The sequence below is a fragment of the Xyrauchen texanus genome, chromosome 4 (genome assembly GCF_025860055.1).
Source record: "Xyrauchen texanus isolate HMW12.3.18 chromosome 4, RBS_HiC_50CHRs, whole genome shotgun sequence".
NCBI classification, from domain to species: domain Eukaryota; kingdom Metazoa; phylum Chordata; class Actinopteri; order Cypriniformes; family Catostomidae; genus Xyrauchen; species Xyrauchen texanus.
This window is the reverse complement of record NC_068279.1, coordinates 11,562,890-11,587,542: the sequence shown is the minus strand read 5'-3', so window position 1 is coordinate 11,587,542 and position 24,653 is coordinate 11,562,890. Positions and strand designations below refer to the sequence as shown.

At 39.6% G+C, this 24,653-nt stretch overlaps 2 protein-coding genes across 4 annotated transcripts in view; both read right to left on the bottom strand.

Moving 5' to 3' along the window:
* LOC127640948 (AP-4 complex accessory subunit RUSC2-like) overlaps window positions 1-9,459 on the bottom strand; it is a 31,436-nt gene extending 21,977 nt beyond the window's left edge. For all 3 annotated transcript variants that reach the window (XM_052123688.1, XM_052123697.1, XM_052123703.1), the window contains exon 1: window positions 9,320-9,459. The gene's annotated coding sequence lies outside the window, so the exon portion shown is untranslated. The remainder of the gene's footprint in view (window positions 1-9,319) is intronic.
* A 2,978-nt stretch (window positions 9,460-12,437) lies between these two features.
* The window catches only part of LOC127640864 (probable phospholipid-transporting ATPase IM), a 35,945-nt gene continuing 23,729 nt past the window's right edge, over window positions 12,438-24,653 (bottom strand). The window contains exons 14-28 of the mRNA XM_052123549.1: window positions 24,221-24,267; window positions 23,974-24,139; window positions 23,659-23,847; window positions 23,470-23,585; window positions 23,079-23,243; window positions 21,995-22,106; window positions 21,736-21,841; window positions 21,321-21,462; window positions 20,951-21,134; window positions 19,660-19,883; window positions 19,153-19,236; window positions 18,716-18,961; window positions 18,476-18,614; window positions 17,263-17,393; window positions 12,438-14,542 (exon numbers count right to left, since the gene is read on the bottom strand). Coding sequence (XP_051979509.1) covers window positions 14,222-14,542; window positions 17,263-17,393; window positions 18,476-18,614; window positions 18,716-18,961; window positions 19,153-19,236; window positions 19,660-19,883; window positions 20,951-21,134; window positions 21,321-21,462; window positions 21,736-21,841; window positions 21,995-22,106; window positions 23,079-23,243; window positions 23,470-23,585; window positions 23,659-23,847; window positions 23,974-24,139; window positions 24,221-24,267 — 2,372 coding nt within the window. The 3' untranslated portion in view covers window positions 12,438-14,221. The remainder of the gene's footprint in view (window positions 14,543-17,262; window positions 17,394-18,475; window positions 18,615-18,715; window positions 18,962-19,152; window positions 19,237-19,659; window positions 19,884-20,950; window positions 21,135-21,320; window positions 21,463-21,735; window positions 21,842-21,994; window positions 22,107-23,078; window positions 23,244-23,469; window positions 23,586-23,658; window positions 23,848-23,973; window positions 24,140-24,220; window positions 24,268-24,653) is intronic.

Sequence of the window (24,653 nt, the reverse complement as noted above, 5' to 3'; positions counted from 1 at the left end):
TTAATCTGTAATTATTCAGCAAGGTAAACTACAATAACACATGACATGAATGCTAGAGAATATTCAAGATAATGCAACGTAACTTGGTTATACAGAAAATATTTACATTCTATAATTATAAAAAATAGCGCATCGATATATCAAAATGACAGTTGTGATGGAATCACATCAATACCAAATTGTGTCAACATATTTATAATGTACAGTCTATTTTATAAACAGCTACTGTCACCATCCACCAAATTTAGCTTACCGTTAATGTGTGGGTGAGAAATTTCCATTTTTGGGGAACTATCCTTTTGAGGTTGTTTCTCTCCAGCACATAATTTACATTTCATTGCTATTTTCTATGTTTTATAATGTATACATGTTTAGAATTCAAAATCAGGCGTGTATTTCATAAAACTAATTGTTTTTCCAACATTTGAGTCTCCGTTATACCTCACTGAGCAAACGAACATGCGCATCCACATCAATCAAAGTGATCGCAAAGGAGAATGGGAGTGCAATCATTTGGATTAAACTAAGCAACATCATACCACGATTTCCATTTCAGTGTAATCAATTATGCAGCTTTCATCATGGATATCACACTGATGTCACAGAGGTCAAGGTGTTAAGTGTATAGGCTGTTTTCTCCTCCCCATGTAAGCAAATGTAATACAATGAGATTCTTCAGCACGAGAGTGAATCTGCAATGCGTTTGCAGACGATTGTACATTATTAAACTGTATATAATGCCGAATATAATGTATATGTGATATTGTTGGAAGTTCGTTATCAAGAATGTTTGAGTCGGGAAGCAACAAAGCAGTTCAGGCAAGTGTTTATTATCTGCCCTCTCACACAGTTCACGCAATCGTCCTTGGTGACTTCTTAACTCAAGGACCTCAAACAGGTTTCTTAACAGTACCAAAACATAACAATTTTAAACAACTTCTCAATAAAATAAACTCTGTAAACACGCCAACACCACACTCTCGTGTCGCTCACTTCTCCTCTCTGGCATGTTTGGGCTGCTTTTGTGGTCTCAGTGAGGCTATCACTGTAACAAGAAATAGCTGTTAGAAATTAAGCCAGCCAGTTTGACCAACCACACCACTCCCTCTCTCCCAGACAAAACAGACACACGACCATGCCCCCATCCCCACATACCCCCACCACCCAACTCAGGCTGAGGCAACATCGGTCCGCCCCCCCCTGCCTATTTCAGGAGAGAATGTCAACCACAGCCATCTGCGCCCGGTCTGTGGATCGCCTCAAATTTGAATGGCTGATGTGCCAGGTACCAACGGGTGATCCACGCATTGGTATCCTTCATGCAGGGGAGTCACTGGAGTGGGGTGTGATCTGAAGGGTGAAGGCCCATCATGTTTTTTAGGGTTTGATTACATCTCTCGACCAACCCATCGGTTTGAGGGTGATAAATTCTGGTACAAATCGATTTAATCCCCAATAATTTATACAGTTTGCGTAGTGTACGTGACATAAACGTTGTGCCTTGATCAGTAAGGATTTCTTTCGGAATACCCACATGGGAGATCATTTTGAAGAGTGCCTCCGCAACACTATGTGCTGAGATATTGCGCAGGGGTACTGCTTCTGGATAGTGCATTGCATAATCCACCAGGACTAATACAAAGCGATATCCACGTGCTGACTGCTCTAATGGCCCGACGAGGTCCATGCCAATTCTTTCAAAGGGTACCTCGATTAGTGGTAGAGGGCACAATGATGCTTTTGGGGTGGCCAGTGGATTCACCAACTGACATTCACGGCACACCACCTGCGAATTTATCCATGAATGCCTGGCCAGAAAACGGGCCATTATTCTGTGTTTTTTCCTGTCCTAAATAGATTATGGTGAGCCACTTGGAAGAGAGTTTCCAGACGGCTCTTTGGCACTAATATCTGGGTTGTAGGGGGCCTGGGTAGCTCAGCGAGTAAAGACGCTGACTACCACCCCTGGAGTTCACGATTTTGAATCCCAGGGCGTGCTGAGAGACTCCAGCCAGGTCTCCAAAGCAACCAAATTGGCCCGGTTACTAGGGAGGGTAGAGTCACATGGGGTAACCTCCTCGTGGTCGCTATAATGTGGTTCTTGCTCTCTGTGGGGTGCGAGGTGAGTTGTGTGTGGATGCCGCGGTAGATGGCGTGAAGCCTCCATGGTAACATGCTCAACAAGCCACCTGATAAGATGCTTGGATTGACGGTCTCAGACTGAGATTCGTCCTCTGCCACCCGGATTGAAGTGAGTCACTACGCCACCACAAGTATTTAGAGAGCATTGGGAATTGGGCATTCCAAATTGTGAAAAAAAACTGGGTTGTATTCTGTTTTGTTTGAGTGTCCTGCATCACTTGATACAACCAATCTTTAATAACTGAAAAATAAGGGTATGCAAACGTGACATTAGGCTGGAGCTGTTGACCATCAATTACTCTCACTTGGTCAAAAGCGTGTTTGGGGGACTCGTCACATGACTGCTCTAGAGGGAAATCCCCTTCAGGGAACTCGCTCAGGGTGGGAACTCCCTCACTTGCCATTTAGAGCAGACATATACGGCCATGGCATCACCTCACCCGCCATAGCATCGCACGTCACACACCAAGACATTCTTTCTCGGGACTAATCCACACAAATTTCCCTTAATAAATTCTTAAAATCAGACAGTTCGTCCCCAAAATCTGTGGATGGGTGAGGCGGGAATTAACCGCAGCCTCTACTCTGTGCTTTCTCCCCCTGAATAATACTCAATGGTAACCACCTGATTTGTGTGTATATTCCCCTGCACACATCACACTTTCACCCGTCTATTTGTGCCATGCGTTCCAAACCTCAAGGAGTGTAAGTGTTGACAGCTCTGTTCGGGGCTTCGGCCAAACCGTTGCAAGATGGCTCTCTTCAGGTCATTATAGACGAGGAGGTTGACAGCGGGGAGTTGTTGGGCCGCGAGTTGCGCTTCCCTGGAGACTAGTGGCAGCAACCGGGCCACCTACTGGTCAGGCAGCCCCTTCCACACCTTGGCAGTCTTCTCGAAGAGGTCAAGGTACACCAAGGTACATCAAAGTGATCGGTGGGATGGCTGAGGCGGGCTCCAGGGTCGAAGTAGCAACCCCATCGAGAGCGATCAGGCTCCGAAATGCCTATATTATAGATGTGCAGAATGCACCACAGGATGCTCTCTGATCTGTGAGTAAGTAAACAGAGCAGAGTGCTTTATAGTCAGAAAGACAGAGAGAGAGAGAGAGAGAGAGAGAGAGAGGAAGGGAGGGGTGAGTGGTGAAGATTGACCTTTCAGAGAGGAGGAAATCTTGAAGAAGGAAATGGTTGTGGGTCAGTGAAATGTTTTTGGAGCGCTAGGATGGCAGACAGAGACAGAAAACAATAGAAAGCAAAGAGCTTTGACAATGACCTAAAATCCCCTCTGTGCACTAGTGGAGCACATTACATCATCCAAATGCATGGGTGTGTTGATGGTGATTGTTTTTCCATTATACAGTCACAAGACAAAAACAACTGCATATACTGGAAGAGTGACAAAAATATGAATTTTACAAAGGCATTTGTTTTTTGTAATTGCCCAAACTCTGATGTGTAATTCGATTTGGATAAAAGCATCTGCTAAAAACTAAAGGTAGGGGGCATATTTGAAAAGGCACATTTTCTCTCCAAAACCACTAAATAGCAATACAATTTACCACAGCACTTTCTTAAAGACCTGTTGGTCACTATACACAAAATTATCCTGACGCTTGAGATAATTGTGTGTAATCAGGGCTGGACTGGTAATCTGGCATACCGGGCATATTCCCGGCGGGCCGACGCACTTTGGGGATGATCAGGGTCGGACTGGCCATCGGGGGAACCGAGCAGGCCAGTGGGTCGGCCACGAAATGTGCCGAATGGGCCGTTATAAGCTAAAATGAGCCGCCGTGTTATGCTGAACTAACCACAAAACGGTGCCACAATATGCAGAAAAGGACAGCAAACAGTTGCTCCATCAATATTCAATCAAAATAAATATTTCTTTCCCGATCTTGATCCATTTTACAAGTATATTTTTCCCCTTACAGTAAGGTATACCTTTAGCAATGTTGTACCCTAAATGTCATGTAAAATGAAAGCATTATATTAAGATTTGTCAAAATAGTGAAATCTATCTCTACTTTTTGTTGTTCACTTACACTTTCTCCATCCTTCTCTTACACACTGATGGGTGAAAGAATGGATTGCAGTATTTTATTTATTGGTTCCTACCAAACAAAGGACAGAGATTTTGCATTAAATCCACTTTAATTTAGTTTTAAATATTTGTATTGTGCTGATGTCTAAAATGTCTGTTAATCTTACTAACAATTAAAATGCACAACAAAACTTGATTTTACCAGTACAGAGCCTGAAAGATTAATCTCTCATACAACATCGTCTGTCAATGAACGCCCCTCACTGTACTATCTGCTCAAATCGGGGCAGATTAAGCTCAATTATTAATACTCATGTTTTCCTGTCAACAAAATCTTAATTTTTTCCAAGACAAACATCTTAAATATTTCTGAATCCCATTCTTTTTAGATGTCTGCGAATATATATTCATACTACTCACCTGCATTACTAAAGAACATAATTTATCAAACACAAAAAGTATGTTCTTCATCAAATAAATTACTTTGACAGTCTGGGAATTCGAACACAGCTACTGTGTTTTAAATGAAAGTAAAATGAACGCTTGGTTCTCAAGTTCTAAAACGAGTATGTTGAAGTAAAATAGTTCCACACATACTGAGGGAGCTATTTCCAGCAATTCATGGCAAAAATGAGTCAGTTCAGCCTGACTTTTTTAAATTAGTCAAACACTACTGAGACATGGGGAGCAATAACAATAGAAATACTCCAGCTTTATTACAACATTATCAACTATTTCTTTAAAATAAAAACGAAAATGGACAGAGAATCTGGTCAAGGGAAGGGAGGAAATTATTTCTCTATTTTTTCTTTTCGAGTCTCTGTGTTACATAAATAAAGGCTGTGACAGGCACAACATTCCAGAGCCCTAAGTGTGTTTAGCTACAAGATCAGCTGCAGCCAGACCACAACAAGACGGCATGCCTCTGACACACTGTTAAACGTATAACACATACGCAAACTCGATGCAGTGACGATTATGAAGGTACTCAGATATTAAAACACTGGCCAAGACGTGTGTGATTTTTAAGCAACAATAGCTCTTCCCGAATGGTCAATGTGGAAAAAAAGTGTACACTTTTGTATCTTTGGTTTACTACTAATAATAATTATTATTATTATGATTAAAGATATTTATGCCAAGTTAACAGCTAATAATTGCCAAATCAAGCCTTCAAAATATAAATACAAGATTATTGGCCTCCATAATGAGTACAACTTTCTACTGCTACTTTCTGTAAGGGGTTGTTACAGAAAAAAAACCTTAACAAAACCTTTACCACCACCATAAACACCAAAATATAAAACCAAGTATACAATAGCCTACCAAAAACGTATTAAAATTAAGCATTGACCCTGTAATCTTTTTCTCCCCAGTTTGGAATGCCCAATTCCCAATTTGCTCTAAGTACTCATGGTGGCGTAGTGACTCGCCTCTATCTGGGTGGCAGAGGACAAATCTCAGTTGCCTCCGCATCTGAGACCGTAGATCTGCGCATCTTATCACGTGGCATGTTGAGCACATTACCACGGAGACATAGCACATGTGGAGGCTTTACTCTATTCTCCGCAGCATTCATGCACAACTCACCACGTGCCCCACCGAGAGCGAGAACCACATTATAGCGACCACAAGGAGGTTACCCTATGTTACTCTAACCTCCCAAGCAACCAGGACAATTTGGATTCACACTCATGACTCCAGGGGTGGTGGTCAGCTTCTTTACTCGCTGAGCTACCCAGGCAGGCCCCTCCTGTAATCCTTTTTAAAAACCAAGGTAAAATAATGACTTGATGGGCTAGATTGTAATTCTGTGTCTCACACATTCACAGACAAGTCCAAGTCAAAGTCAAGCAGAATGAAGGCAAACATAAAGCTCCTATCAAAAAATAAAGACGAACTGACCGCAGACAACATACAACTTCACAGACATTATGACTATGTGTCATAGCTCTTGCATAGAGGTTTTTATAATAAGAGTATAGGTCTACATAGTAACCACAAGTAAACCCATGGATGGCTCCTCATTACCATGCTTTAGATCAATTTAAATACAGTTTCAAAAGGCCTAAAGCTAACTAGGCCTGTTGTTTGTAACACATTTTGAACATATCTATACAGCTTACCTTGTTGTAATAAAAGTTAAAGGGTAACTAAACCCCTGCTCAGAGTCTGACTCCACCCACTAGCAATATTTGAAAAATGCTCGAAAAGTGGGCAGACCCCAGCGGGGATAGAGGGGACGAATCGAGGGCGGGGCTGAGCGGGGGTGCACCTGAGACCCGTAGTGACAGATTAATTGACAGCTGTTGTCAGACTCTAAAATGGAGAGTGACTGGAGTGACGCAAGTAGCTTTGCCACGGAGTGGTCTTTTGAAGTCGAGGACCTTTCTCCCCCACCTTCACCTGAAGTGGAGGAGGGTGAATTGTCTGTGGACACAGGGTCGGAACCATATCAATTCAAGCCGCTGGCTCAAACTGCGGTTTTAACTCCCTGTTGAGCATCCGAGTGCGCATTCACCTTCACTCGCGTGCAGGCAAAACAAACGAAACGCTGTTCAGTGATGTTTATCCTTTTAGCAGGATTTTTATTTAGCAAGCTTCACTTGAACATAACATCAGTTAGCTGTTCTCTCAACTTAGAAGAATGTGACGTAAAGCGTAACGTCATCATGTACAAAACCGTATACCTCCAAATAAAAATATACAGGTAGTCAATACCGTAATACAATGTATAAGGGTGCAATACGTTTAACACTCCCGCATCGCGAACGCGCGTTTGTCGACCCCAGAGGATTAACTTTAGCCTAACCATAAATTGTGATTCAAATATATATGATCACTCACCTCAAGACGCCGCTGAGGTGGTGGAGTCCATGCAGGATGAGCAGTGTTTGGCACTGCGTCGCTTTTCAGCGCAAGCTGTTTGGAGAAGCCCATTTCCACCTCCATTGCGTTGGAGAAGCAATCCCACGTAAAATGCAGTTTGCACACTCCTCCAGCTCTAGGCGGGAACTCGCGGTCTTCCAGAACAAGGACGTGCAACCCCTGGTGCCTAATTTCCAAGTCTATATGGAAAGCAATACAGTCCAGCAGTGCTGTTGCAAGCAGCAACATTACACCTACGTACCATCCTGACCACTGTACTTAATACAGATAATCTACGCTAACTTGAAGCTATCCTAACTGACGCAATACTATGCTACTAACTAACTATGCTTCTAACAATACTACACTAACAAATATGCTAATTAACTACCTAGGCTACACAAAATAATCTAAATAACTATATAAATGCTATGCTAAATAGATGCTAAAATACTCTATCCTGATCGTTTTCAATACTCGCAATTCCAACTCCTGACTCGCTACAGTGGTTTTGACGAAACAAGGTGGTTTTTATACTGCCATGGGCGTGGTAGCTCGTACCAAGGGCGTGGTGAGCTGGAACCTGCTTATGTCAGCTGTCACCGGTTACGTCACGAAGTACCGCAAACAGCCAATAGGAAAATTCAACTGCAGTAGCCACCGTTCAACCTGAAGAGGGCAGCACTCAGACGTTTTTACACCATATATTGTAGAATTAAAACACTTTATACACAAATGTCAAAAAAATTACTTGAATCAATGAGCAGTACTAATAAAGCCCCATTCTTACAGATCATTAACTAAAAAAAGTTGGTTTAGGGTTTAGTTACCCTTTAAGCAGATTCCCTCAGCCGATTATTTAGTATAAATATTCAACATTCCCGCCAAAATACTTACTAGTTAGTTTTACCCTAGTATATATGGTCTTTTTTATTTATTTATTTTTTTATCTCTGACCAACTAAAAACAATATTATAATATCATGTTTTAAATGTAAATAACATTTAACAGCAACTCATAAACTCAGTAATGTCGTGGTGCTGTCTTGAACACAAGCTGCTTTTGTTAAATTGTGTCGGACGAGAAAGTTCTTTCAACGGACAGGAAGACGGAATTCGGGCTATGCCGCGTATGTAACGGACAAATAAACGACATTCAATTATGGTACTCCGTATATGAATAAAGTGCCTCTTTTACCTTTCAAATCACCCTCCAGAAGTAAGCATTTGCACTAGGCTACTGTAGCCCCTCAAGCTGCCAAAATCCTCCGAGATGTTTCTCTGAGCTCACTACATATACAGATCAGGTTATTTGACGCCGCGCTCAAAGAATAATAATAATAATAAAGGTGGTCACGCGGAATGTTTGTAGCTACTAGCTAATATTGCCTACTGTGATATATAGCTCTAGATGTCAAACAAATGACGAATAACAAATATAGCCAACCTGTAAGGTTTATTTACATTATAAATTAACAGACCTGTATTGGTGTTTTATTTTCATGTTAATTCGCTCCATCGAGTTATTTTTCTCCTTCTGAATGTATTACTTCTAATCTAATTTATGACGCTCACTGTATGCTTTCGGATGCTGGTGTGACTGGTGCGCTCTGCTCGAAATGCGCAAACACAAGGCCTAAATAACGCGCCCAAAGCGAATCACAATGGCATATTTGACATAACGGTAGCACGCCCTGTAGGCTATTTATGGGGCTATTTGGCTGCTTTTACACGCAAGTAGCCTATTACATGCAATGCATCATCATAACGAAGTCCAAGACCAAACATAAATAGCCTAAATTATATCAAATCTGCACCAAAACACGGAGCCTTCACAGTCAGCCCATGATTGCTTGTTTCCACATTGTATTATTTTTTTTAGCCATGATGCCCTTAATAGGCTACATTAATGTAGATCAATCCAAAGAGTTTTAAGACCGTAAAAACAATCGTACCGGTCATGAATGTTTTCGATTGTAAGATTAGTTTTTTGTAAAGAGCGGAGATTAATATAGCCTACATGTTTTTATTAAAGGGTCGTGATTTAAAGCATGTGTATCTTATATCGGATTACATCTTATAAAAGATACACTCCTTAATGTTGCGATAGTGTCATCTTATTAATGAACACCAGCACTGTTAAATCTGAATCAATTTGCCAGCGGGCAGCGTTTCTCTACTGACACCCCGTTCCCCACCAACGATCCTTCGTGTTTACAAATTTTTTAATATATAATTATGAAATAAAGAGCATATTTAAACTCACGTTTAAGACAAATGGCACCTCCTCGGTTCCCATTGATATCACGATGTCAGATCAGTGTGAACAGTCGCCACGTTTGTGTTGATTTCGCTGGGCTGTAAATTGAGCGCAACAGCGGCGCTGGATCGAAGCGAGCGGCGCTACGTCAGGATGAAGCGCGCCCCCGCGCATCTCCGGGCGATGCAAGCTCGCGTCAGAGTTGCAGAGTCTCTTGTTTTGTTCAGGGTAACTTTCAGTGCTGACGTTTACATGTAAGTGTGTTGGAACGCAAATCACATCCCTTGCTGGGTCAGGATGACTGCTTTTGGAGGAGGTGGGGGGTGTTGGGATGTGTAATGGTCCTCATGCAGTTCTTTGTTCATGTGCCGGCGAGTCAAACAGTGGCCTACTCTGTTATCATTGCTAATGAGATACATTTGTCATTGTTCAGTGCACCGAATGCTTGCCTTTACTATCAGGAACCGTGATTTAAATAGTTACCATGTATCAATGAATGGTTTAAGAAAAGGTCCATCTGTTTGTTGGGCCCACTTGGATTTGCATAACAAGCCAGATAGTCAAGGAATTAATACAGTGGCTCCAAAAAGTATAAGCATGAATTAATCCAATTAGATTAGGATGGCATTAGATACCAAAATATCAAACCAGTTGGCATCATCAAACAAATTATGTTTGACCAATGATGTTTGTTTGTTTTCTTGACCCAGAACGAAGTCCTTTCTCAGAACTTTCCCCTTATTTGCAATTACTTTAACCAACTGGTACCAAGGTTATTTTAATGGATGTTAGTTCCCCTAAAGTTCACACTGGGGTGAAAGCTATGGACATTTTACACTGATTGACAACCAGAAAGTGTACAAATACAGTACTGTGCAAAAGTTTTAGGCACTTAAACTGTTTCACAAAAACATTTGTCTTATGATGGTTATTTATATCTGCTACTTTAGTGTCAATAGGAAAAATATATGTTAGACTCCTATACATTACTTTTGCAAATAGAAAAGATTACAACAGAAGAGCAGAAAGCTCTGCAAGAGATGGCATTGCCCCCACAGAGCCCCCCACTGAACATTGAGTCAGTCTGGGATTTCACGAAGAGACAAAAGTAATTGAGAGAGCCTAAATCAGGGGTGGGCAAACTATTTTAGTTAAGGGGCCACATCAGGCTTTAAGTAGTGCATAGAGGGCCACATTGTATTCCTTTTGAGGTACAATGTTATGCATTGATTTGGTTTGTTGTAACTTTTAAGCCCAGAAATAGTTGTGTACTCAATTTTCTGAAGTGTATCTGTGACTAATGGGACTATTCTGCAATTGCCTAATGTATTGTATTGCTCTGCAAAGATAGATACTTTTCTATCAGGCATTAAAAAACTAAATAAAGGCTGAGCTTATACATTTATTTTACCATCTCTACTTCCCTTTTAATTTATTATTAAATTTAACAATCTCTGCATCATTTTTTTTTAATTTATGGAACTTTTAATGTTTGGGCAAAGCGGGCGAGTTTACTTATTGTTTTCTAAAACATTACCTGTTTCCACGCTAAAAGGGTCATGCTGCGGGTCTCCTCGATGGTTTGACTTTCAGCACACAACTGAATAACACAACGGCATGAATATGATAAATGATTACTGCAAGAGTTAGATTAACATACAGGTGTGAAGGGACATCAACATTTCTAAATTGCACAAATAAAAAATACATATATATATTCTTCTCTGGCATGCTTTTGCTCGCATGTCAGTGATGCTGAGATCTACTTTTATATTTAATTTAACCACTGAGAAGGTTTACCTGCAAAGTAGCACCAAACATCACAAGCAGCCTCAAGAATGGACACCAAATAGCCATATAACACTTTTCCTTGAGCAGAATATTTTATACGTTTGTTCAAAGAAGAAAGCGAGATAGAAAAGGGCACTCGTGTGCATGGTTGCCATATTGCACAAAATAAGTATAATTTTAGGCAGAATATTTCCGAAAGAATAAATCTCAAACAGGGGATGTTGCGTCTCTTATCTGGCAACCCTGAGCATGTTAAAAGAGACGCTTTAGATCCCAATGCAAGTTAACGGAAATATCCAATGAAAAATAAAAAGTGGCCGCCGGCCACATTAAACCATGTGGAGGGCCTGATCTGGCCCGCGGGCGGTATCTTGCCCATGTCTGGCCTAGATAAACAAAACAACTGTGGTGAATTTTCCAAGAAGCTTGGTACATCCTATCTGCCAACAACCAAGAAAAACTGTGTTCAGGAGAATTAGGGCTGTTTTAAAGGTAAAGGTGGCCACACCAAATATTGATTTAGCTTATTTATGTTTACTGAACTTTGTATGATGTCAATTGATAAATGAAAACTATTTATGACATTGAAGACATCCTCAATATGAAATTTGTTTTTGCAAGTGCCTAAAACTTTTGCACAGCGCAGTACTGTTATTTTTGTCTTAATTTTGATAAATATATATATTTATTTTTGAGAAATGTTTTGCTTGAAATGTGTGCTTATACATTTTTCTTTAAAATAAATGTCACTTACTTTGATATTCTGACTGTCTGTCTATCTATCTGTAGCTAATCATTATCCACTGCAAAATTATCAGTTTCTCTGGATTTACTATTTATAGGTATGTATTTAAGTAAAATTTACATTTTTGTTTTATTCTATAAACTATTGACAACATTTATCTCAAACGGTAAATGTAAGCACAGCGTAGTTCTAGCGGGAAGACTTGCTGTACATCATCACACCATTAGCGGGGTAATTCCCAGCCAATCACATGTAAGCCATTGCTTTATAAGTCTGCTCACAATCTATCACATTGCTGTTTCAGTGTGCTAACACAGCAACCTCCACCACCCCAACACCACCAATTGAGTCCCATCCTGCACAGGGGTAGGCTCCTCGCCCCTGCCTCCTATCTCCAGCATAATATGATGGTTCTGAGTACAACTTCTTCGGACCACCAGACTACGGCAAAAAGAGACATTACGTTTCTGTTTTATATTCATCAAATAAATGTCATCTTCAGTTTCACTCAAGTCTGTGAGTCTTCCTGATAGAAATAAAAAATATTGTTATTTAAAGCATTTATTTGCAATAAATGACAACTGGTCAAAATAACAAAAAGATGCCATGTTTTCAGACCTCGTGTAATGCAATGAACAAGTTCATATTCATATTTAAACAACACAATACTAATGTTTTAATTTAGGAAGAGTTAAGAAATCTCCACCAGTCTTTCACATTTTGACTTAATGCCACTCCTGGCACAAAAATTCATGCAGCTCGGCTTTGTTTGATGGCTTGTGACCATATATCTTCCTCTTGAATCACATTCCAGAGGTTTTCAATGGGGTTCAGGTCTGGAGATTGGGCTGGCCATGACAGGGTCTTGATCCGGTGGTCCTCCATCCACATCTTGATTGACCTGACTGTGTGGCATGGAGCATTGTCCTGCTGGAAAAACCAATCCTCAGAGTTGGGGAACATTGTTGGAGTAGAAGGAAGCAAGTTTTCTTCCACGATAACCTTGAAATTATTTTTTTTTATATTCTAATTACTTTTAAAGTACTACTAGCACTGTTTTTGTCATTTAGTTGGTCCTATTTCAAGAGGATAGTGATGACCACAGCAGTGGTTTTTATACTTTTCCTCGTTAAATAAGATTTGGTTCAGTTGATCACATAATCAGTACCTCATTAAGTTGAATGAGGTGTGTTTGTGTTGGAATTCAACAGACACGGTAATGGAATGGCTGCCATACATGTTGGCATGCTGATTTAAGAAAAATTTGGAGTGGTCTCTTTCATTTTTTCAGAGCTCGCTCGCTTGGTCTCTCTCTCTCTCTCTCTCTCTCTCTCTGTCATATATATATATATATATATATATATACACACACAAAGCAAACATTACAATCAAAATAATTAACAGCTGTGTGCTTAAGACTTGGTCATGCTTAAACTTTTAAACAGAAAATAAGTGTTTTATTTATACAAAATAGATTTAAGACAAAATGTATACAAAATTTGCTTTTACAGAATGATTTGCAGAGTAAAATTACAGTATGGATATGATGTATATTAGTATGCTGAAAAGCTGTATTCAAAAAGTTTTTGTATTCTCAAAATGGATAGGAAAAGTTTGATACCTTACAAACTGTAATTAAAAAAGACGATTTCTTAGTGCTAACATTTTCTCTGTCATATCCAAGGCACTTAATAGGTATTAAAGTCTCTATATTCAAGTAGCTTTTTAAATATGTTTCCAGCTTGCCCTTAAAGGGGACACACCATGAAAAAATAAACAAATAAAATAGGTTGATGTAATATGTAAACATACTCTAACTTTCAGAACTCTAAACCAAAAAAGACATCTTACTTCAGAGCATCCGAACCTTGTGCTCAAATCGCAAATCTCATGTCTTTGTTCACCCATACCAAGGAACATTTCTGGCAATGTTACAATTTCTTATGCAGGAAAACTGCAGGAGCGGATTTGCCAGTTTGGCAACAGACAGAAGTGTCCCTAACAATACTTTGTACATGTAGGAATCGAATCCATTGTTCTTAGTGTGCATTTAAATACATATCAAAATTACATAACACCCCTGATGAAAGGACCAGCATAGCTGATAACCAAGAGTATGTTTTTGGTCTCAACTACCTTAACCAGCAAGACTTCCAACCAGCTAAGTTTTACTGTTAAACAGAACGGCTGTGTTCCACTAGATTAACTAGCACCAAACCAGCACAAAACAAGCCTGGAAGTTCATGCAGGTCTCAGCTTGTCATTTCTGCAGGGGCAGCTGCAGTAAAATTGTCCCCAAGCGTTCAAACTCTGTATACAACTTTTAAAGTTCTGTTTCTAGCTCTGCTTCAAAAGCTCCCCGAATTCCACCCTCAAAAGGAAGGGTCTTTAACAGCACGGAACATCTGCAATGATGTGGGTTCTACGTTCTGTTTGGGGTTCTGTTCTCGCCCGACCGGACTGTACCCTGCAGACCGACCCATTGGCTTGAACCCAGGAGATCGCCCAGTTGGAGTGAAGCCCGTGGAGCGGGCAGGTGCAGGTCGCCAAAGGAACCTGCGAGATGTCACAAGGTCACCATAGCCTTGGGCGTGAGAGAAGGCATAACCAGAGCGACGCGTGCTCCTGCGGCTGAGCTTAGTGCGCCGTGGACGTGGAGCAGGCTCCTTCATTTGACAAACTTTATACCTCACCTGTATTCAACAAACAAGAGGGCAAGATACATACAAGATACATTTGTTAATTTTTCCATCCATTGGTCTGTCCATCCATCCATTTCTCCACCCATTATTCCATCCATCCATTCATCCATCCATCCATTTGCATTGGGTTCGAGTCCACCTTAGTAGAGTTTGAGTCAAATCCGAGTCTTTAAACAATCGAGTCCGAGTCTAGTACGAGTCTAAAAGGGGCGAAGTCGGACTCAAGACTGAGTCCATAACAGGCCAAGTCCGAGTCGAGTCCGAATGAATCTGGATTAAAGCAACCATAAACATCAATATTTTAAGCTTATTTTAACCTTCACAACTAAAAATAAACTATTTCTCAATATAAATGCAAAAAATTATTATTAGTATCCTGCTGAACAAATTTCAAATTGGTTTCAGAATGAAAGCATATGCTTTATGTGTATGAAGACAAAACTGTCCTTCAACACACTTCTTATTGCGTTCTGATGACAATTAAATAAGTTTTTGCTTTTCCCCTCCACTCAGACATACACCAAAGAAAGTGAAATCTGTGTTAGTCATTAAAACCAGAGTTATTATTATTTCAAATTTTAATTGAGTTTTTATTTCTACTTCATTTTCAATTTGTCCATTCAATTTAGTTTAATTTTATCTAAAATGATGGGTGAAATACACTTAATCTAATTAATTAAATATATTTAATTTGTTTAATACATTTAATAAATGGTAATATTAAAACATTTAATAATGTCATTTAAAAAAATATATTTAATAATCTGAAAAGATCAGATACCATAATATATATATATTTTTATTACACTACAGTACTACACTTCACACTAGCCTACTTCCCAAGTCAAGATCAAACTCACCTTGGGCTGACGTTTCGTTCTTTTCACATTATATTTAGTATGGATAATAGGTGAATAGAGACTTCTCCCCACCTCACTTGTGTTCTTCATTATATTTTTTGACATTTTTGCCATTGAAATGCAAGTGCCAGCTTTACAGGTAACAAACACATTGAGTTTGCGCTACAAAAATGTGACGGACCGAGTTGTACAATTTCCATCATGGTGAATTTCATCCATCATATTAGTTTAAATGTCCATGATACGTAGTAAATTAGATTTTGTCTTGATATAGTCAACATTTTCAGTTAGAAATTACTTTGCATAGTAAGCATGAGTCAGATAAAACATGCGTTCTATTTAACAATTTGCAGAGTTGGGGAACATGCTTTTTAAAGTGTACTTACATTATTGATATTTCTGGATGAGAGCGGCAGAGCATGTCTGGCGAATGGCGATCTCATTCCAGCACACACATACAGCACGGGCACGTGGCCAAGAGAGTTAAAGAAGTACTCTGAAAGAGTGCGCGCTGCTTCTCTCAGCCAGATTAATCAAACATAAGGACATATACGTGTGAAAAATGTTGCACAGTATCAAATACACAGAGTATATGATAGTACTAACTGTAGAGAGCACATCAATATGATGACAAAGCCAAATCCCGGACATTTAGAGGTAATTTTGACAGGTCTGAAAGAGGACATGTCTGGGGAAAAGCGGACGTATGGTCACCCTATGTTACGTTATTTTTTTTGTTTGTTTTTCATTGCATCACAAATTACATGGACTCATGGCCAGACCCTGAAAAAAATGTCCGAAAAAATTGGACTCGTGTCTCGGACTGATGTCAGAATCTGAACTCAAGTACCCCAACTCTACATCCATCCATCCATCCATCTCTCCATCCCTTTATTTCTCCATCCATTCATTCCTCCATCATGCCTAATTAAATCTACTCATTAATTCTACCACTCCGGGTAGGGAAAGAGGTATTGCCCCAAGTGAAGGAGTTCAAGTACCTCGGGGTCATGTTCACGAGTGAGGGGACAATGGAGCGGGAGGTTGGCCAGAGAATCGGGGCAGCGGGGGCGGTATTGCTCTCGCTCTATCGCACTGTTGTCACAAAAAGAGAGCTGAGCCGGAAGGCAAAGCTCTCGCTCTACCGGTCAATTAACGTTCCTACCCTCAACTATGGTCATGAAGGCTGGGTCATGACCAAAAGAACTAGGTCGTGAGTACAAGCGGCCAAAATGGGTTTCCTCAGAAGGGTGGCAGGCTTCTCCCTTAGAGATAGGGTGAGGAGCTCAGTCATCCAGGAGGATCTCGGAGTAGAGCTGCTGTTCCTTCGTGTCGAAAGGAGCCAGTTGAGGTGGTTTGGGCATCTGGTAAGGATGCTGCGTGGGCGCCTCCCTAGGGAGGGTTTTCAGGCAGATCCAGCTAGGAGGAGGCCTCAGGGAAGACCCAGGACTAGGTGGAGAGATTACATCTCCACACTGGCCTGGGAACGCCTCTAGGTCCCCCAGTCAGAGCTGGTTAATGTGGCTCGGTATAGGGAAGGTTGGGGCCCCCTGCTGGAGCAGCTGCCCCGTGACCCGACCTCGTATAAGTGGTTGAAGATGGATGGATGGATGGATTAATTCTACATAAAAAAAATTGTACTTCCCTGAAAGAATTTCCAGAACATGCAGATGTTTGTATATGCTTATTCTGTGTTGCAAATGCTAAATCTTAAAACTGGATTATTACTGTATAACATTTTTAACAAATAATTCCTTGAGTAAAATATAAATGGTAAGGGCTTATAATTTAGTAAGTAAATGCAATAGCTATATTGAAGAAATATTATGTGAATGTTAAGAAACTCTATACCTTGTCGTTGATGGTAGGAGAGATCTGACTGTGGATGAACCGGTGAGCAACCACAGGCAGCACACACAGTACAGCTGTCAAGGCAACAGTCAGCCACACATTAGACTGGTTGAGGCAATTCCGGGCAGTTCCTGGAAAAATAAATAAATAAGTAAATGGGCTACGGTTGGAGTGGAATACTAGTATACTGCTATACAATGCTGCTTACTACTTCTAGAAAAATAGTATCTACCGTAAAACAACATGCAATATGCAATGACAAACATTTCAAACTGTAGTATATAACATTGTTGTAGCAGGACCTCATTACATGGGATGTTGTCATTGAGGGAGTGTTGCCCTGTTATCTAAAGTGTCAAACTTAGGCAGTTTGATTAAATAATTATTAAATTCACATATTAAATTAATTTAAATTGAATTTAATTTAAAATAATGGGTGAAGTAAATACACTTCACATGTGCTGGAGCTGATAATGTTGTTGATATCAGTTCATTTATTGGAAATGAATGGGAAAGTTCATCCAAAAATGACCTACTCTTATGCCATCCCAGGTGTGTATGAATTTCCTTTTTCTGCAAAACACAAACGAAGATTCTTATATGAATATTACAGCTCTGTTGGTCCTCACAATGCCACTGAATGGTGACCAGAAATTTGAAGGCCCAAAATGGAAATAAAGGCAGTATAGAAGTAATCCATAGGACTCCAGTTGTTAAATCCATGTCTTCAGAAGGAATATGATAGTTGTGGGTCAGAAACAGACCACTAGAGTTATATGGACTACTTTTATGCTGCCCTTTTGTGATATTTGGACCTTCAGAGTTCTGGTCACCATTCACTTGCATTGTGAAGACATACAGTGCTGAGATATTCTTCTAAAAACCTTAATTTGTGTTCTGCAGAACAAGGAAAGTCATACAAATCTTGGATGACATGAGGGTGAGTATTATCACATATACAGTATATGATTCCATTAAAGGTCAAGTTGAGTGTATTGCATTTTGGGATACAGTATTCCATGCAGCATACTCTTTTGAGTACTGCACGTTTTGGCAAATGTAGTGAGGTCACCTGTGTATTCCATTCATACAAAAACTTAAGTATTGTGCACAATATAAATACTGCATACCATGATTGTTAAAGTAGTATGCTATTCCACTATTAAATATGCTATTTTGTTACACCATAGCAGATGATGTAATTCCTCTTTACCTATGAATGCAAAAGAAGGTGGATGTAACCGGAACAATCCATTGGTATACATGGTGAAGGTCAAAATGAAAAACATTCCCAAACTTCCCCAAACAAAGAGATGGTTAACAACAGTCCAATACGAGAGGTCCAGTCCCAGCTGAGAGAGAAGATGGACCAGAAATAAGGTGAAATTAGGCTCTCCAATCAAAATAATCCAATATACACACCTGAAATTCTCTGGTAACAGGGTAAACTCACCTGTACACACACAGTGACAGTGAGGCAGGTTTGAGTTATCAGTGCAAATGACTGATAATCTGCACCATCTCTCCCATTGTCTCTCGATGAATCGTATGTGGCAGCGTAAGGTATGAAGAAGAGCACTAGAGAGCTGTAACAGCTGTGAAGTACACACATCATGAAAGCACCTTTACTGAAGTACATCCTCAACTGCCCCGGCACATACAGCTGAGGGAACTCAAGACTCCAGCCGGCATTCACATCCTGAGGGGAAAACACATACTTAAGTAACCTCTTCTTTTCTCACTCCCCTTACAAGAAGTACTTTGTTAGTACCATTATACTCCCAGACACTTCAAAGAATAACATGGTCACGTCCAAAAACATGGTAATACTATTGTACTCTCATATATTATATTATAGAACAATCATATCATTTTGCACACATATTCTACCTGGTCAAACAGGCTCATTCCCAAAACCGGCAGTGCTGTGTATACCAAGTTATACAGAGTGATGAAGCCCTCATCATATACTGTCTAGAAGCAGATTAGAAATGAAAATCAGAGTATGTAAGAATTTCGAACCATCTTTAGAAAAACTGATTAGCAGAGATACTTCAAAACAACAGGACACACACAAGCTATGCTAGTTGTCCCCAAAAAGCCAGTCAATTAAAAATTACATTTACATGTACTCAGGGGCAAAAATTTCATCAAAATGTTGGGGAGGACAATACAATTATTTTAAGAATATATCATTATATTATTTAAAATACACATATTTTAATGATATTCTAGGGGGGACAACCCTCAGATGGGGGGGGTCCTGACCCCCCCAACCCCCCCACGATTTCCACCTATGCAAGTACTGTGTATTATTAATTTGGCACACGCTTTAATCCAATGTGACTTACAAATGAATTAAAAGGTGAGAAGTTTTGTTAAAAGACGATGGCTCACCTGAGCGGAAAAACCGCAGAAAAAAGCGTACCAGAAGTGCACAAAGGTAAAGGTGAAGTTCTTATAGAAGAAGTAACGCAGGAACTTGCACATGCGCAGGTACGACCAGCGTCCGTGCACCAGAAGGAGGTGTTGCAGGAAACGGAACTGTGCAAATGAGAAATCACTAGACAGCACTGCCTGCATCCCCTCCTGACCACTGATGCCGACACCTATATGAGCTGCTGAAGGGAAAAAGAGAGAAGGCAATGAGCATTTGAGTAAAGTATACAGTTAATCATATATTCTCATTGGCTAAACGTTTTATACTTCAACAATTTACCACAAGACAAATAGCTGGTGGTGTACAGAGTAAAATTAAGGCTCCGCCTTTCAAGACGTCAAAAAATCTGACTACACTGCTTGGCTATTATGAATAAAACTATGCCGCATTTTTAAAAAAAGACTTTGGAGACAGGCTTGTTTTGTATATGAGACTCTGATATCTAAGATCATATACAGTTTTACAACATGAATGCTGCTCAGATTGCATAGTTATTTGAAGAACGATGACGAAGGGTGATTCTTTCATGCGAGATCTCATGTAAACAATAGAGAATATATAAATATTTCTCAGATTTATCACTTTTATGGACAAAAAGTGCTTTTGGGTGTTTTTTACTGAATGCGTGTCGTGGAAAATATAAGTTAAAATAAAGTGTGTCGAACTGGATTTATCTGGCAATCGCGTTTTCATAATAAAGGTATGAAGTGTCATTTTGAGAAAAATAACTAAATGACAGTTTCTGGAGCATTGCTATCGTGAAACAGAGATCGGATATTGACACTAAACTCTTAGACATTTGAAAAGATGTATAATTTGTTAACATTTAATTACAATTATAGACAGTAAATTATATAGTAAATGTAAGCAGAGTGACATCAAGCCCGAGTGCAGGTATCTGTCTCTGTGTGAAATGATTATTTTGACCTAGTTTTATTCAATTGGCATGAGGGAGTTGATAACAGTTTTGTTTAATAATCTCCTCATTCCAAATCTCATTGCATTATATGCCAATATCACCCATAAATGGAAAAGTTATTTTCTGACCCTGGTTTAGAACGACATGTGGGTTAGTAAATGATGACATAATTTTCATTTTGGGGTGAACCATTCCTTTAATGTTTGTAGGCACAATTTATAGCATTTCAAACTGTATATAAAATGTAATTTTGTATAATAAAATACAAATGTTTACTTTCTTATACATCAGCATTGCTTTATAAAACAACGCTGCAATGCTAAATTTACCTTTAATCATGCTCACATCATTAGCTCCATCTCCGATGGCTAGAGTGACCGCTTTCTTATATTTCTTGACCAGCTCCACAACCTGAGCTTTCTGCAGAGGAGTCACTCGACAGCATATAACTGCTTTACACATGCATGCTGTCCTCACAAACTCCAGCTCCATGCTGCTCTCAAGACCAAACGCCTACAATCAACACACAAAGCCACATCCCAGACATTTACTCTGTGTATAAACATACTGTATACACACAACAAGACAGGAAATGAGATGGTTTCTCTGGTCTACTACACCTGTCTCAGCACCCAATGCAATTTACAGAAGAATGTCAGGCAGACGAAAGCATTGAGGGAGAGAGATTATTTTTCTCACCAGGCTTTGCCCATTTATCACCAGTCCGTATTCTCCGCTCACGTTTTCATCCTGCACCACTTTAGGAGTATTACCCAGTATTGTCTCAGGAATAAGGAATTTATCTTGTTCGGTAGCAGGGCACATCTTTATTCGGGCATCCCTTTGCAGCAGTGACATGATATTAGAATACACTCAAAAAGTAAATTCTATAAAAAATATATGACAAGGACTATTTACAATAGCCGGCCACAACTTCATATACTAACTTATTCTTTAACAGGTGCGTAACTACGGGTGGGCTCCACTTACACCTACTTAATCACAATTCACAATTTTGTAAAATGTGAAATATCTTTGAGAGCATTTAAATGATCCCAAACGATTACTTAGATGATACATATTTATAATGCCTTTGGAATCACAGGTGTATTACCTCAGCTGCTGTTTGACTTCCTCGGGTGAGTTCGCTGCAATTCTAAACACTTCATTCATTTCCTCCCTTAGTAGGTTACAGGAGTATCCAATGTTCTCAGCTGTCTCTGTTTGAGAAAGAAAGGAAGGACAAGAGATTTTTCTATAAAAGGTTTTCAAAGAGAGATTTGATCATTCCAAGATTTCAGCAAACTCCGAACACAAGGTAAACCAAAAAGATAGTTAAATTATAGGATAGGATAAAAAAAATAATCATGAACCTTGCTTGTCCCCAGTGAGCACCCAGATCATGATTTCTGCTTTGGCCAGCTGCTCAATGGTATGAGAAACTCCATCCTGAAGTTTATCCTCTATGGCCGATGCGCCAATCAACTAGACAAAAAGTACAAAAGTCTACAGAGATCCATAGGTATAGTAAACGCCTCTATTTACTAGTTTTTTGAATAAAAATACTGTAAGCTAGATTTGAGCTCAAATTTTAAATAAACATTTTGTTTACATTTTTAAAAGAAAATGTCAGCTCTCTTGATCCTCACAATGCAAGTGAATTGTGACCAGAACTTTAAATTCCCAAAAGACAGTATAAAAGTAATCCATGAGACTCCAGTGGTTACTGAAGCGATATAATAGATGTGGGTGAGAAACAGATCAATATTTAATTCTTTTTTATCTGTACATTTACACATTTTCACACTTTCACTTTCTTATTTAGCAATCTACAGGTTGAGGCTGGGCAAAGGTGGCGATTGATAGTAAAAAGTACTTAAATATTTATCTGTTATCACCTATCATATTGCTTCAGAAGATATGGATTTAACAACTGGAGTTGTATGGATTACTTTTATGCCTCCTTTATGGCATGTTTGGACCTTCTGAGTTCTGGCCACTATTCACTTGCATTGTATAGACCTACAGAGCTGAAATATTCTTTTAAAATCTTAATTTGTGTTCAGCAGAAGAAAGAAAGTCACAGATCTGGGATGGCATGAGGGTGAGTAAATGAGAGAATTTCCATTTTGGGGTTAACTATCCCTTTAAAAGACATAGTTTCAAACATGAAGACTATAACCTCTAACAGTGCAGGAAACAAATCTTATTTGTTCTCATAATCCAAAACAAAAATCTATAGCGAATATGATGTGAGATGGCTCATTATGTAAAGTCTCTGCAAGAGAGTAAATAAGTCCCATAATATTCATACTATATGTCTATCCAGCCACAGACCCACACAATGTTTTGCAATAAATATGTGACAAACATGTGAAAAGCAGCACTTCACATAATTAACATGTTAACAACAGAAATAATATAATATAATTAGTGAGAATCTGTAAGTGTGTATACCAGCATATCTTTCTCTATCTCTTCATAAAGTTTGTCTAGATTCTCCTCACGGTCATCCAGTGCAACACTGGCCTCATGGTGGCGCTGTTTCCAATCTGCAAAATATTCCTCATCCAGATCCTTAAAGGCTAGAACAAGAGTCCTCAACCCTTCCCCAGCAAATTCCTAGAATAACAGAAAGAAAATTATAAGAGAACAAAGTCTTGCTCAGAAACAGACAGAAAGAGCTAGAGAGATAGACATAGACACCACTGCATGTGAAAATCATTTATCGTATACAGAAAATGTTCATATGTGTGTAAACACACTGCCCAACGCATATTAGGAAGCGTGTTAAAATAGTTCACAAAATGTTTTTCAGTCTCACTTGCGCCCTCTGGTGTTGACTCACATTGAGGTGATCTGTGGTGACTTCCTTCAGTTTGCTACAGGAGGGATGCAGCCTCTCATATACGATGGTGTCTGCTCCTTTACAGTACAGGGAGAGCTTGCCCTCTGGATTACGAACTGAAAGACAACCACAAATTTAACACACACAAAGAGTTAATGGCTGTTAAAAGACTCCTTAATCGTTAGTAGCCAGTTTCAGACATCCTTTTGCGTATGTTGTTAAAGTCCAGGATGGCCAGCAGCTCATAGCTCCTCTGGATCCCCATCTCTTCTATTGTCACTGTCTCAGGGCTCCGAGAGCGAAATACAAAGCCAAAATTACGTGCAGCTGTGACCAGTGCGCCCTCATCAGGAGACTGGGCCTGGTACACCAGGTCACCTGGAGAGAGAAAGAGATACAAAATAATCTTAGTAATGCAACATCTATCTATCCATCTATCAAAATATATTTTGTAATGTATTATGTAAACTGAAAAAAAAAAAAGATGCATGCACAATCACTAACCCTCCTTTTTCTCCTCAGCCATGACAGTGTGGCAGAGAGCGAGTAACCTAAAGAAAGCATGAACCTCTGGAAGCTCCAACTTTACAGCCTCTACCAGACTGTGATCATAGAAGAGGAACTTTGGGTCCGCAAGTCGGTTAAAGGAGAAATCCACTGGTGTCATATCCTGTTAGAAAACTCCAATTCAATAACCCAGCAGACTCATTAAAGAAAAAACGCTGTGTTTTGAGTCTTTTTTTCCCCTCACCTCTGTGATCTCCAGTCTCTGTCCACTGCAGCAGTCAATAACATCTCCTGTAGGGCAGAGTAAATCCATATTTAAGTTAAAAAAGCCAGACTGTTTGATCACTCCAGGGGAGTGTTATGTCTCAGTATGCCTGTATTGGCTTTCTTAAGAACAACAATAAATAGGGTGACCAGATTTCTGCTTGTGGAAAATGAAATTGATGTATCCTTACCTAGGCGCAGATCAATGCGAAGTAGAGGGTGCATCCACATCTGTAACTGTTGTCACATTATACTTTTCACAAGCAGCAATTTTTCTCAGTGCACTTGTCTTTCTTTCATTTTATCATAAAATGCAAAGCAGTCCAGTCCAAAATTAAGACATATGAAGTGCATTGCCTTCATGGCTGTTATACTGAGTTGAGATTAATCCAGTGTCCTTGCTGCATTCATTA